Here is a 15,860-nt window from a genome sequence, read left to right on the forward strand (position 1 = left end):
AATATATTCTTGCAGTATGAAGGTATAGAAAGACGTGCCCGCTAATAAGGAAACTCTATTGATTATTATATGAGTGCTCGATTAAAAAAAAACCCATCAGCAAGATGCCATCCTTGGATTTATGCTGGTCCTCCTGCTCTGCTGAACAAGGCTCCCTAGCCACATTTATTATTGCAAGAATGTTAAGGCTTACTGGAACCCTGTTTGGAAGAGAAGGGTGTTAAATTTTGGCTTATCTAGAGACTGTCAGTCATTACCTACAAAACATTAATTTTGCGTTCATCTGATCCTGACAATTATCATAGAGAATGATCATCAGAAACTGTTTAACACTGTGCTGGCAACTGCTCTGCAGCTTATCATATGCAACTGGAAAGGCAATTGGGACGCTGAATTTTACAGAATGGAGGAGCCGCATAGCTCTCAAACAGCACAATCTTCAGTGCCCCTTAAAGACGTGGGCACTATTAAGACTCCTACCGCACGGCCAACAATATCAGTACTGTCTAGGATTTCCAGTGCTAGCAGGCGCTGTGTCCTTCCTGCCTTTTTCTATGCAGCTAACCTGTTTTTCCAGCTTTTTCTAGTACAAAGTGTTGGATGCTCTTTGTTAATGTTTGTTGATATTATATATGAAGTGTTTGATATAAAATTAAAACTCTTCAAATAAAATTTATGAAAAAAAAAAGAAACCCATCAAAATAGTTGGGGGATATCCCTTTAAGGAAAGTACAAAGATGGCAACTGTTGGGAAGAGATGGGTCTCTTCCAGAAGCGACATCAATGGTAAGGGAAGATAGTACCCCACCCCCCACCCCTTGCTGATTTCATGTTTCCGTTTTGCTACAGCTCCTTAAAATACTTGCTTTCACTCCTTCATGTCACTTGAGTAAACAGCAAAACAGAAATCACAAAATTATTTCTGTCATCACTTTGTGATAAGTTGAAAATTGCCCTGCTATTTTGCATGGGAGATATATATAAAAAATAGGGAGAAACAAGGGGGGAAAAGCAGTTTGGCTGCTGAGAGCATTTATTAATATTACTTCAGAGCTGAGTTTGTATTTTCATTGTCCATTTTTTTCATGCTATTGATTTCTTTTTTCAGTATCTTATTTTAATCATATGATACAGCAACATGATCTCACCTCCTCCACTCTTTCTCCCTCACACACACACACACACACACACACACACACACACCAATATTTCTATCTGACCTATATAGTTCTCATATTGCATTAAGGAAAATGCTTTCTAATAGGTTTACAGGGTGGAAGGGGAGGGGGAAATATGTGCAGATTTTTCGAGGTGCATAGCATTTCCCCCATAGATGAAAGCCTATACAGGCTACATTTTATGAACTCCAGAAAAAAAAACCCTCTCTTTGGCACAATGCAAGTACCACGGCTACCACTAAATTTGAGAGACTGAGATCATACACCACATACCCTGGCTTAGGAGTGCGCAAAACTAACCCACTTGGACAAAAAAATAATATCTTTTAAGTGCAACTGGCACGATATTCCTTGTTGGGAGTAAAGGGGCTCGTTTAAAAGCATTGATGCTAATAGCAAACGGCATAGCGCAAAATAACGCCACTAAAGATGCCCCTTTGACAAGGCTGTGGCAGAGAATCGTGCGCTATTTAGAAAGAACTGATGCAGAAGCAATAGATAGTGCCTCTCTGAGCCTCGGACCCTCAGGTTTTAAATCAATTATGGGGACATCAGCTCTTCCAACACTCCCCTCCCAAAGTAAACCTCCTATGCAAACGCTCAAATTTTGGGGAAAAATAGATCAGAGTTCAGGGCATTGTTTTGGGTTCCTTTAAAAAAAAGGTTGTGACCAAATTTGCCCCCGCTTTTCAGCAGCAATACATTTGAAGGGCAAAAAAACCCAAAAGTGTAGGCAGTGTTCTTGCTAACTTAAATAACATACAGTCTGCCTGCTTCATTTGTCTCTGTTTTCATTTTAAAATCAAGGTGCCCCAGGAAGGTGCGCATTTTGGCCGCCATTTGCCACCGTCTGGAAATAAATTTTCTTTGAGGCGCTACTTGCGTTACAACTGGCTTATGTGAACCTACTTCCAGAGCCAGCATGGGCGCTGTTATTTTGACACTGCTGCAAATGAATTATGAGCGCGGCTCCATATTTTTGGAAAGATCTAACCAGAAATCTCACTGGCTTACCTGACTCACCTGCGTCTTATTTCAACTCACTTCCTAGAGATTTCTGTCCAAAGTCAGTATGTAAAATTATTAGCTAAGCAAATAGTTTGAGGGGGACTGCGAGATCTACCAATGACTGGATGTGAAATTAATAAGAATCAGATATCCAACATGCCTATTCGCCATGAAAACATTTCTTTATCAATAAATGAATCAGACAAAAGAAATAATAATAAATTTCCTGCACTTGGAAAAGCAGAATAGGCAGGTTGCCTAACAGAGAATTACATAAATTTTGTTGTGCCTCTAATCTCTGTACTAACAAATGAAGCAAGTGGGAAGACCTAAAGTAAACCCATGCTGCCAATCAGTTGTTCACTCTCTTTCAGTAGGAATTTGTTTGGGGCAGGAGGTGGGAGAAGGCAGGCTATGGCTTTCTTTTGAGAATGGATCGGACGACTCACGCCTCCATTTGGACCGGGCTTACCTGCGTTTCCGAGAGGCTGAGGCTGCTAGCTAGCTGCTTTCTTTCGGCTCCCACCACGTAGTGGTTTTTCTCAAAGGCTCTCTCCAATCTGAGGAGTTGCGAAGGAGAGAAGGCTGTCCTGATGCGTTTGGGCTTCCTGGCGAAGGGGCCATGCAATAACAAACTTTCCTGGGAAACTTCACTCCCTGAGAATAAAAATAAAAGCGAGGCAGAGTCAGTCTCCCCCACTCCCACGGTTTTTGTTTCTTCAGAAGGCCTTTAGTCCGCTAGAAATGAGCTGATGCCTTTCTGTAATTAACTTGCAGATTATTAGTTTCGAACCCCAGGCTGCCAGCAAGAAGACAGTCTAACCCCCCCCCCCCCCCCCCCCCCCCCCCCCCCCCCCCCCCCAGTGTAAAGCTAGATTTATTTATTCCCGTCCTCCTTTCCTAGCGGGATTGATTTCCTCCATATCAAAGCAGGACTGATTCACACGGTAATTGCTGAAATATTGCACTCTGAAACAATCATTTAAAAAAAAAAAAAAACATGAGCATAATTTACATGTTAAATAAGTTTACTTTCTTAACTTCTTACCTATAGCTTCTTTTGTAAATAAAAAATTATGCAAACGATTTTTGTCTTTCGATTTTTTTACCCTTTTCTAGACTTCGTTATTATTATTATTAGTAGTCGAATATTTTATTTCTTCCCTTCCCACCCCCCGAACAAGTCATTTCACTTCTTTACTGAATTAAAAAGAAATCTTTTCTGCAGCTTTCCCTCTTCTCAGCCACTTGTCTAAGCTATTATGCTTTAGGAAACTATAGACATCCGGAAATCTGACTTCTTGGATCTTATAAAATGTATCCCTGAAACTGAAATTAAGGAGCGTGACAGATATCGATTTGATTAGCGTTCTATTAATGTGCTGGCAATATATGTCCATGGCCCGTACTATCGGCCCCAGTGAAGTTCGAATACTTTTAGAAAAGAAATGTTAAGCATGGCTCCTGGAAACCAAGATTAACTGTCCCAAGGGCTTCAGAAGAATTTCAACAAGATTTATAGCACACATTTCCCCAACTCAGTTTCTCTAGCTAACTACTTGAAAGCTGCCCCTATAATTAAACTGATTTCAGTTCTTAGTCTTGCACATACATCGTAGTAGAACTCACTTTGAAACATTCTTATCTTTCGCTTCCATCAAATTTGGGGTCAGGCAGAGGGAAGGGAAAGGTGCCGTAGAGCCCTAATAGACCTCAGTGACAAATTACCTGTTGGATGCCAAAGTTTGAGGCAACTTAAAGAAAGCCTGCAGTGAAGCAATTGCGGCCACATTTCCACTTTTTAATGAGCAAACATCTTTTAACCCCATACCAGAAACGGGAGAGAAAGGGACGACCTAAGAAGAAATTCCAGCAAAGGTTGCAGTATCAATACACCTGGGGAAGTGATTTTTATTTTAAAATTGTGATTAAACAAAATAAACGTGATTTAAACGTACTAAATCAGAGGAGACATGCATAGCGCTTGCTGTACACAATGTGACTAGGAAAAATTCCCGACGTTGCTCAGTTCCGTCCCATCAAGAGAGATGCTTTTTCGGCATTCGGGTAATAAAGTAACAGGGGAATTTTTTTTTCATTAAAAACGGCTATCTTATTGGGTTCATTTTATCCTCATCAACCCCCTTCCCCCCAAAAAGAATAATAGTTGGTAAAATAAATGTTCGTGAGACCCACCAAAAGACAACATTTATTGCCTTCTGCAATAACTTTAAACTGCCCTTTCAATTTACTCCTTGCGCAGAGTGAAAGAGATATCAATAATAATAATAATAATAATAAGGAGGAGACAAGAGAAAATTGCTAAATTTTATACCTCCATTTTTAAGAATTCTCCCCTCTCTATTTGTTCTTCTTCTATATATACATTTAAGTTAAGTGAATCAATTGAAAACCTTGTAGAAATACTAACAGAAGTTAGGGAAGTGTATGTTTTTCATTTCATCCTGTAACATACTGAAATAGGAAAATATATCGAGGCAATAAAACTCTCAATAATAAAATCAAAATAAACTTTGAATTCCCGGTGTCTGTAAGAGAAATAAAAAATGCATATCTGTTTTTCCTGCAAGGACCAAACGATTATTTTGTTTTGTTTTCGGATGGAAGGGTTGCAAAGTGTGTACTGAGAAGAGTCTATTCATTTCAACATATCCATAGGCAAAAAAAGAATTTGATAAAAAAAACATTAATTTTTTGTGTCACCTCCTCTCCCTATTTCTATTGCTAAACAGTCAGTTAATTATTATCATAATAAAATTGCATGATTATCCTGCTGTATATAGCAGATGTGCGCTATTGAACCCAGGTGAGCACGGACTGGCATAACATCTCTTGCTCACGCTTTTATCGCTGGAAGAGCCCACTGACAGGTCGGGAGGTTTCTCTGTGAAACCTATGTTCCCCCTAACAAGAAGCCTTTCCAGCTCGTTTTTTCTTCAAATAAGGGACTGGTTAGGGTACAGGGTGATCCTCAGGCTGTCTGTTTTTAGTGTGGTGCTCAACCAGTCGCCACTTTGAAACTTTGTGAGTACCAGAGTTTTATCTCATACCGGGTTAGGCCGGGGGCTTCCACGAACACATATACGATGTGACATCCCTAATTGAAAATGTGTTACGAGATTAAAAAATAATAATAATAATAATGGCAATTGACTGCAATTGTAGGGGTACCACCAGCCGAGATATTTATGAAGAGACCTGACTTCAGTTGACCTCCTATTACAAGTGGATTTACATCTGAAAAACTTCAGAAAGCAAAGGGTAAGACCTACAGGCCTCGCAAAATTGGATTCTCTATCGTTGTTTGACTTACAAATAAGAGATCATAATTGTCAACATTGTGCACCTTCTTTCCTCCCACCCCCCCCCCCCCCCCCCCCCCGAGGACAAATTATAGTTGATGTCTCATTTCCACGATACAGCCAATGAAAGGTCAACCTAAAGTAACCTGTTTTTAAGAACAGCAAGAAAGCATTATTCGGAAAGAAATTCCCTTTACCAAGAGACACGACAGAATTCTCTCTGTAGGCGTATGAAAGATTTCGCGCCCTCTCCCCCCACCCGACCCCCGACCCCAAGCCTAATTCCGAATTGTACTTAATAAGGTAGATTTTAAGATTAGAAAATAGCTTATTCTCCATAGATCATATCTGAGGGGTGTTTTAATATTTGTTGTTTCAGGTTCCAGTCTAATTATCTTTAATGACACATAAATGGCTGTAAATTAATTCGTTTCTGCTGTGTGTGTGTTCGTTTGTTTGTTTTGCACAGGAACAGTACTAAGAATGTATGTTTGTTTTCTTTTTAACTAAGCAGGAAAAAAAATCCAGCAGTCTCTATCACATAGGACAGAGAGACCGTTTAGAAAGGAAGAATCCGTCTACAGCCAGTGTTTTGATTCCAGACTTTTGCCTGATTTTGCCTCCGTGCATTTTTTTTGCACTTGTTTGGTCCGAGCACACCTCCTCTTTCATGCTCTTGTGTCGTGGGGGCTTTGTGCTTGCCCTCCCGTTTTATTAGAGGGTGAAGTTTGCATTTTCAGTGAAATTCTTGTCGTCATTTCTGCCACTCTCCCCCAGAAATATGACAAGGGCCAAAAGAACGTTTTAAAAAAAAAATTGCAAGAGGCTTTATGTATAAAATGATATAGTTATTGCACAACTTAATTTTTCAGAGATGGAAGTTAAAGTGAAGCAGTCTCCTCCACTCCCCTCCCCTCATCTAATTCCCTTCTTTCTGGGTTTTTTTTTTTTTTAAATCTGTCTAATCAGTGCTACTGACACATAACAATTTCAGCAATCTAGCGAGCAGTAATTTATTGCTTAAGCAGCCATAGCCAGGAGCAAGGCGAGAGAATTTGCTGTTGAGGAGATAACTTAATCTTTTTCTTCCCTCCAAGAACAAAGCAAGCCTTTGATGATCCCTGCCTCTCTTTTTACTAGGTTTAGTGTATTGAGTGAAAGCCTAATGTGGATTTGCATTTATAACTCAGTAATGAGGTGGGGGAAAGGGTTGGGGGCGGTAACGACCCTCCACCAAAGAAACGAGTTTCCACGTACAAATTATGTTACCTGCCCCCTCTCCTTCTTTTATTCATTTCCAGCTTGCTTTTAACTGCTCCTTTTTTAAACAAAAAAAGATTACAAGGCAGAGAAGATATGCCTAATATGCCCCCCCCCCCCTTTCTCCTCTCATAAAAGTTAAAAGAATATAAAAATGCTGGCTGATATGACATCTTTTAAAACATTTGCATTTTGAAAGGTGATTTGGCTCTATCAAGGCTTTCCTGGTGAATTAACACACAAATCTGACACAGGAATTGTATTCATAATGTACGCATAGCGTGCACAGGACGAATTTTCCTACCAAAAAGCTAAGGATGTTTTAATATTTAAAAGTATACAGATTCCGGAAATTCGTGCCCTTTATTTTTTTTTTTTGAAATTCCCAGCTCGGACATAGCCATTTAAATAAATCTATAAAGTTCGGGTTCAAACGTGGATCCGTGTTTTTTTTTTAACATTAAAGACACGAAGTTGTGTGCGGTTCCAGCGCTGATTCCTCACTTTAAAGTGTTAGTTCAATAGATATGTCACCCGTTTCCTCTGCAGACCAATTTCACAATTAGTTTGGACGAACATTAATAACAGTATATTTGAAAAGACATTACAAATAAGCATTATGCAAAAGCAGTAGCGCTGCCCAACATTCAGGCGTGCATATGTTTGCTTATGCGCACACACACTTCATAATTCATGAGCTATAAAGCAACATTGGTATATCTGTTCGTGTATCTCTAATCTGGTTTTTTTTAAACATAACTATCGATCAATGCACCTATATCTATCGTTTTACCTAATGTTATACTTGGAAGTTTCATTATGTTTCAGGCTGCATTGAAATTTGCCCTGAGTTTAATAGGCTTTCTTTTAACATTTTCAGCTAAACAAGCTAGCATTTTTTTTTCTTTTAAACTTTCATTTACCTTGAAATCTGTGTCCAAAGAATCTGTTTCTTAAAACCCATGGGTAGAAGTTCAGAGGATCCCTATGCTGGGGTCCAAAGAAGGAGTGAGGGTGTTGTAGGTGGGACGTTCCGAGCTGGTGAGGGTGGACAGTCAAGGATGGATGGGTGACCGCTTCTGGGAAGACCAGCTCCGGGTTTCCGTAGAGGGAGCGCCCCGCTGGGCTGGGGAAACCGTTCACAAAGGCTTCTGCAGCGGCGCTGGGGTAGTTGAGAGCTGTGGGTCGGATGGGTTCTTCTGAAGTCAAGTGATTGTCCTTGGCCACCAAAGATTCAATCGTAAAGCAACGTTTAGCTGCTGGTTGGAACATGATTTAGGGAGTTTTCAAGCCTCTAGGAGGGGTTGTCCTTGGGTACGAAAAGAGGACTATCCAAAAGAAAAAAAAAAAAATCCCGAAAATGAGAGCCAGAGCTGAACGCCCCGTGCTCTATCCCAGGGAAAAGAGAGGAAAACCACAGAGCTCCATGCAAGCTGGCTTTTGTGTGTTGGTTGAGAAAGATCAAGATACTGGTGAGGGTACAACAGACGCCCCGCTTCGGTCTCCAGAAAAAAATCCGTTTGGGGGAATCTGGGAAGAGAAGTACAAATAGACTGGTACCTGGCAAGAACGATCTGATTGGCCAACCTCACCTGCCCAAAGGTTGGGGAGGGCAGACGGAGAGCGGGATCTCCTGAAAAAACTGGACTGGAGCCTGGCACGAGCGAGCTAGGCAGGCAGGGCTGCGAGGAGACCAGATGACTAATGCCAGATCTTTCCTGCCTTATGAATGTTGCATGAGCTGCGGGAGACGCGGATGTGCGGGCAGCACTGAGCTCAAAGCCCTACGTTTGAGCTCATGATCTATTCAGTTCAATACGGATATCAGCCAGCCAGCGAGCGAGCGTCCGTCCCTCATAAGCTTGCTTGCTCAGACGAAAAGAACGTAGCTTCCTTCTGATTGTGCTGCCTCACTTGGAAGCTTGCTTTTCGTTCTCTTTTTTTTTTTTCTTTTTGTTTTGGTTTTCCAAGAGCGATAACTGCTATCATCTGAAAGCGGGAGATTAGAAGGTTTCAAGGATCTTACTGGGTAGTGAAAGTAGGGTGTGCATTTCATGCTCATGAAACGTGAGGCCTCAGTTAAAATAGCTGCCACCAGAGACGTGGCATTTGTAGATGTATAAATAACACATAATTTTATACTCGAATTTATTGATGTCATATTTTCCCTGTGACACACAGGGAATACTAAGTTACTGGTAGAATGGCTGATCCTCAAAGTGACATTACATTATATACTCAAATGTGTGTGTGTGTGTGTGTGTGTGGATGTATGTATTATACATACATACAAGAAACACGCATTTGTTACACACACAAACATAAAAAGTAAGAGAGTGTGTATGTATATGTGTGTGTGTGTGTGAGTGTGAGTGTGTGTGAGAGAGAGTGTGTATCAAATGCATATTTCTTGATATCTGTTTAATACCAGCCTCTAATTATGTTTCAGTAGTATAATAATTATGTTAAATTTCAGCTCCACCAAGTATAAAGTCGCAATTTATATCTCCCACAAGATCCTAGATACTCATTTTTCTACCAAATCCAACTAAAACTTTTTCAGGAAATAAGAATGGCAGAAATGAAAGGAACCATTTACTAACAGCCTTCGCGACTCCTGTGTGTCATGTACTTTTTAAATTACCTGTCTGAAATTATTTCTCCTGCTCTGTGGGATCCTATTCAAAGTATTGTATTTTAACGTTAAGTTTCTCAGGAGCTTGCCAGACTCACATTGAACCATTTTTGCCCTGTAACTCCGGGACATTATGGATTTAGTGTTGACTTTTGAAGCCCAATGTACGTGGATTATTTATTATTTATATCACTAGATTACACGCGTACTATTCTTTCACCTTGTATAAGGAGAAGGTAGAATAAATTAACACGTGCAACCGTTTCCTGACGACGATTGTATAATATACATCTGTAAATAATAGCAATTGTTTCAAAATAGGGTGCTTATATGATTTAATAACTATTTTTTTCTGCAGGTACATTCAGGACACAGGAACATGTGCACAAACAGATTCACACGCTCATTTTTATGACAAGTATAAACAGATTTTATTCCACGTTCCCAGTAAGATCTGCTCTCCTGATTTCCCATATACGTATTTTCCAAGTTGTTTTTGGTTATTGTTGACTCATGAATCACATCAGAGAAGCCCCTGACATTAAAATTACTATCAACAACCTACTAACGGGATACATACAAAACACAGTTGGGAAATGCAGCTGCTACTGGCTATGACCTGTGCTTTTTTTAAAAGGGTGTGCTTATTAATTACATAAAATAAGTCTGACTTGTAATAACGTCAGACTATGAATATAAAAGCAAACACTAATGTAATCTATGGGTACAAAACACTGGTGCTTCCAGCAACACTGCTTAGGATCTTGGAGAGTTCAGTCCAGATTTTGCAAGCATCCTGCTGAAAAGACCTAGTGTCTATAAATTGATTGAGTTTTGTTAACCCTGTGAAGGGGGCTGTTCCTTAACCTCTGCCACAATGAGGGTTTAAAGTCTATTTTCCACTCCACTGAGCTGAAATACTCCATGTGGCTCTGATCTCCTCTTCCTTCTGCTGGAAATGAAGACTTAAAGGCGTGTAAAAGTGCCAGTAATGGGGAAGGCAGTCCCCTCTCACTTTCTTCTTTTTTTGTGGGGGGAGGAAAGGGGGAGACACAAAATCCCTACAGTAAAGAAGGAAGAGAAATCCAAATAAGCGGTCCTCATCCTCCAATAATCAGTCTGGACTGCTGTTTGCTTCTATTTATTGGTGATGGTTAAACGATCCGGGAATCCACAGACAAGCAACACATTTCTCCCTCCTCGTCTCTCCTAAATGCATAAGTATCTGAAGTCAAGAAAGACAGGCGTAGAAGGACATCTTGCTCTGTCCTGCATAACAGGGGTCCTAAACTTAGCAAAAAGTTGCAAGACCTCCCATGTAAGAAGGGAGGCTTCTTGTCATTAGCCTTGAAAGTCCCGTAACCTGAAAACTAAAATATCTTTAATGGAAATAGGGAAAACAGAATGTGCAAAACTATTCAGCAGATCTAAGAAGCGCGAGGGGTGGGGGCTGTTCTTGCGAATAACCTCAACAGGAGAACATAAGCTGTGGATGGGGAAAAGGTGTCTCTTTATAGAGAACGTGTATGGCTCTTAGAGCAGGCGTACACATAGATCACATACTGTACATCATATGTATTTATCTATCTATTTATTGTGTGCCATACATTCAAGCAAGACCACGACTCTGTGCCGGGTATGTTCATATATTATCTGTCTTTATTAGGGGGGGGGGGGGGGGGGGGGGAAACATAAGTTTGAATTAACCTATAGATGCACCTATTACTATTTTATTTTTTACCCGACTATGATTGGATCTGAACTGTGTGGCTCCACAGGAAATGTTGTACACTTGTATATGGCATGTGTGATGGTGATGGGCCGTGTTTTATGTTAAGTAATAAAAAGAGGATTTGTAGATGAACCTCGAGAGACCATGAAGGTTTTCGGTGATACGTTCTTCCAGAGAAATGAAAGCTAAAAGACCCGAAAGAAGCGAAAAGGTTTTAATTTTTGTTTCACCTGACAAATAGGTATGGAAAAAAATTACCTCGAATACTAATGATTCTTCACGTTATTAGATTAAGAATATCTTATTTTGAAGCAGTTGTTGTGTAGGGTTTTTTTTTTCTATTTTCTTTTTTTAATTATTTTATTTTAAAAATAAGATCGCCAACAGAGGGATGAAGAAGGCTATTACAAGTTTGGTAGGCACACGCTTCAGGGGAGAAATGAGATGTCAATTTCTAGCAGAACAAACCGAGCCCCTTTCCGGTTCGAGAGTAGAAAAAAAGAAACGATTTCCAAGGAACAGAATTCAGAATTCACTCTGACCCAGAAAAAAAATTCAGTTTTTAATTTTATTATGAAACGTTTTTCTTAGCCTGCTATTCTGCCATCTCAAAATCCTTTCATGGTTGTATTTTTCTACTTTTATTAGTGAATTTATTTTTCTCAGTTGTAATTATAATTCGGTGATTTCCTTTACTTTTTAATTAAGTTCTTGTTCAGCCTTAAGATACCTTTTAAAAACTTTTTTATTTTTATTTTTTTTCACATTTTCTGTGCTGTTTTTTTTTAGTAACAGTATATGGGGCTCTTTCACTAAACAGTGTTTAAAAGTGACCTCTGCTATTTTTAGCATGTGGGATTTTCTGAGGCCACTTTTACCGTTGCAGTAAAATAGCCGCAATTTTATTTACCCCTTAATGGCCATGTGCTAATTCCTCAATTAGCACATGGCCATTAGAGTGTGAGCCTTACTGCCACCTATTTACTAGGCAGTAAGGGCTCCCGACCTAACCCTGCTCTAATTGGGAGCATATGGCGACTTACCTGCTCTACTACTACTACTTATCATTTCTGAAGCGCTAGTAGACCTACGCAGCGCTGTACTCCTGATTAAACCCAGGACATGCCTACTCTCCGCCTCCAAACAGGCCCCTCAGCTAAAAAAAAAATATACTACATATATTTTTTAGGGGATTGGCACAGGTCAATCCCAGAACTACCGTGGGCCACTAGACCACGTCCAACGGTAGAGCCTTTTCAGTGTGCAGTGAGCACGTGCTGGTTCTTGCTGTGGTTTTGTAAAAGGGACTTCAAAAGGCCGTGTTGTACAAGTTAAGTCCTGTAACTCTTCAGACCCTGCCCCTTGTTCCAGCGCTTCTCTGCAGCTCTTAACACGAGTTTAGCTGTTCAACAAATACCTCAGCAAGCACTTATCACCAGTCATAAATCTTCCATTTCTGCCAGCGATTCCTTCCCCAGCAGCTAGAAAACACGACCTCCTTTTCTTACATTTCCGGTCATCTCTCTACTTATATCATTTTTTTATTTTCTTTCTTTTTTTTTTTTTTTAGTTCGATTCCCACTGCAGCTCCTTGTGACTCTGGGCAAGTCACTTAACCCTCCATTGCCCCTGGTACAAAAATAAGTACCTGAGTATATATGTAAACCGCTTTGGATGTAGTTGCAAAAACCTCAGAAAGGCGGTATATCAAGTCCCATTTCCCTTTCCCTTTTAAAATTAAATAGATAGCAAAGACGTATAACAGTCATTAGGTGGACTTCAGTGAGCGTCTACAAACGCCAAAGCTAAAAGCAAGTGGGACATAGCCGAGAAGGCAGAAAACACACGCGCCATGTTAAATACTACTTATAGAGAAGGTTTCAGTGTAGCTTTAGGGAATCTGCTTAAAACCTTCAAACAGATAAGCCCATGCTGGGTCTTCTTCCGTTAATTTATTAATTAAACAGCCCCCCCTTTCACCTCGTCTGTTCTTTCCTGATCTTTGGAAAGACAGACTTCTTGTTGCTGGGCACTTTTTCCTTTTCCACTACAGTTTTAAATCTCTGCCAAAACGGTATATATTTCGTTATTTCTGGCCATTAAATGTGGTAACTCACACAGTTTTGCTATTAGAAAAGGCAATTTACATAAGTCTAAAAGAATCGTCACTCGAGTCAATGAAACCCATCAACAGGAAATTTAAAATAGCATGCACCCAGGGGAAGATTACTTGATTGGAAAAGGAAGGAAGTACTAAATAAAAGGGAAAAAAATGTTTTGCTTTGTGGGTGTTTCTTTCATGGATATTGCCAGTGTGATTGAAAGATCATGTATATTAATAATATAGTGCGGTTTGTCTTTTCTTCATTAAGTTGTTGTGTAGGTCCATTCTGCTTGAACTGACACGGTTTTTGGACAATCCGTACGTACCATGTTGCAAGATATCACTTGATGGTTCTAGAATTTCTTTTCAAGTAAGGGGGAAAAAAAGCAGAGCATAGCAGTTTTATATTTTTGTTGAAATGATTTAATCAGCTAGACTCTAAAAAAAATAGAAATACGTTCAACAAACAGCGCATCAATACAAATTATTTCAAATAAAGGCTTTCTCCTCACCCCCAAAAATGTACTTTATTTAAACATTTACTCCTAGAACCTCATTGTATTTAAAGAGAATTTAAATATTTTAAAGTTCTAATAATTTTTATTGAAAATTTTAAATTTTAGAAAGAATAAAACATACCTAACAAACAAGTGAGAAATACAAAGGATCACATAACATAAAGAGAGAGTAAATAACAACCAAATAAAAAGGCCAAACAGGTAAAGAGCGCAAAATATAGAAAATCTGCGTATATCATATAGTCACAAAATACCTTAAATGTAAACGTCTGTGATTTTCTAAATGAAATAACGTTTAAGAGGAACATTTGATTACTTCAAAAGCTATTTATGGTATCAGAATGTAAACGACTGTGGTGTAACCGTGAAATAAAAAAACGCATATTATAAATACACTTTATAATATTACCAAACAATATCCCTCAACATTTTCTGAAGATAGTATTGTGAAAGATTCTTTTTTAAACGAAGTTACACCGTTTATGCGCCAAAGGGGAAAACAAATGTCAGGAAAATAGGAAATAGAGGGAATTATAATTGCATACGCATTTTAGCCTTTCCCCCGTTTATTCATGTTTTATGATTTGTGGAAATGTTGATGATTTTTGAGCCGGTCAGATGAAAGGTATTGTAACCTACTCAGGCGGGAAATGGATTTAAACTGAGGCTGCGGGGCAATTGGGGGATCAAGAGGAAAGGTGTTTTCTGGAAACTATTTTCAAACCCTGTAGGTTCAGAGGGGGAAGAAATTAATGGGTCAATAGAAACTTTATTTAGCTCCTTCTAGAAAAGCAATTTCTTACCACTTCTTCTCAAGTTCACAACCCCCAAGAAATCATGAATGGATTATTCAAAACTGAAGGAAAGTTTAATTTTTTGCTATGATTTCGTTGTTATTTTTAGCATCTTTCTTGTGTTTAACCGTGCTGCCTTCAATTTTCTACACACAAGTAGGAAAAGAAACGAAATTAACACAAAGAAAGGACTGACCCCCTAGATCACAACATGTCACCCACTCTTCTCTCAAAAGTGAAAAGCTGGAAGAATCAAACTACTGCCATAGCAGGTGTGTGAAATAGGCCCTACGTACCTACTTACAGGGATGAAAGTTCAAAAGAAGGATAAAGTGCAGGTTCAGGCTGTGTTTCTAGTTCTGCTTAAAAATAGGATAATTGCAAGGTTTGATGGTTTTTGAATGAACTCATTTTTCCAAAGTATACTGAGAGGATATGCGACCCTGTTATCTTCCTTAAATCGGCAAGAATGTCACGCGATTTTTCTTTTTATAATGCACATTTACTTAAGTCTAATCTCCAGGCGTTTTGAAGAAATACAGGCTGGAGACTTTGACTTGTTAATATGTAACACAGCAGCCACCATCAAAGCACAATTTGTGGAAAATTAGGAAATTAAACAAAACAAAAAAAAACCCTAAGCCATAACCAGGGCCAGAAAGCTTCAAGAGTCCATAGTGGCTTTAGACATTAAAGTGCAATGCTATTTCCCTTTAACTGTTCTAATTATTTGTTTAGGTTAATAACTTTATTTTGCTGGAATTTTATCTCGAGCATTTATCTTTCTATGCCGAGTTCCTGATCCCCGCTGCATGAAACCTGCCCTTATGAAATCAGGTGCAAGACTTTATTTTACATTTTTATGACTCAGACAAATTACATGCTCTTAAGTACAGCAAGTAAAAGTCCCAGATTCCTCTCCCAGTGACACTTTCTTCTTTTTCATCCCATCCAGAGGAAGCAATATTCCTTTTAGAATACATTTTCATGCCGGCTAATATTTGGTTGGGGGAAAAATACCTTAACGCTGCATTTTCCTCCCCCGAGCCATCTTCTCCCCCCTCCACCCTCTTACCCCATATCCCATCGGATTTTCTCGATCCTGTTCATCCTGCAGTCTTGCCAGGCCATTTCCGAAGCTTGCATACTTTATGGCGTTTTCTCTATAGCAATTTCATACTTATCCACCAATCACTGCCAAGGTTAATGTGCCCATTGCCCAAGCATACATTTTTAGAGGTCTCACCACCAATAGCGGACCTTTGTGACTTTGCAAGTTACTGCAAGTAAGAAGTGGAAATAGACAAC

The 15,860-nt window shown here is 39.4% G+C and overlaps 1 protein-coding gene across 1 annotated transcript in view; it reads right to left on the reverse strand.

Annotated features, from left to right (window-relative positions):
- The window catches only part of LOC115462554 (homeobox protein EMX1), a 49,604-nt gene extending 41,316 nt beyond the window's left edge, over window positions 1-8,288 (reverse strand). Inside the window, exons 1-2 of the mRNA XM_030192547.1 lie at window positions 7,693-8,288; window positions 2,659-2,843 (exon numbers count right to left, since the gene is read on the reverse strand). Of these exons, the coding sequence (XP_030048407.1) occupies window positions 2,659-2,843; window positions 7,693-8,041 (534 nt within the window). The 5' untranslated portion in view covers window positions 8,042-8,288. The remainder of the gene's footprint in view (window positions 1-2,658; window positions 2,844-7,692) is intronic.
- Window positions 8,289-15,860: the final 7,572 nt, after the last annotated feature.

The sequence above is a fragment of the Microcaecilia unicolor genome, chromosome 2 (genome assembly GCF_901765095.1).
Source record: "Microcaecilia unicolor chromosome 2, aMicUni1.1, whole genome shotgun sequence".
Classification (NCBI taxonomy): Eukaryota; Metazoa; Chordata; class Amphibia; order Gymnophiona; family Siphonopidae; genus Microcaecilia; species Microcaecilia unicolor.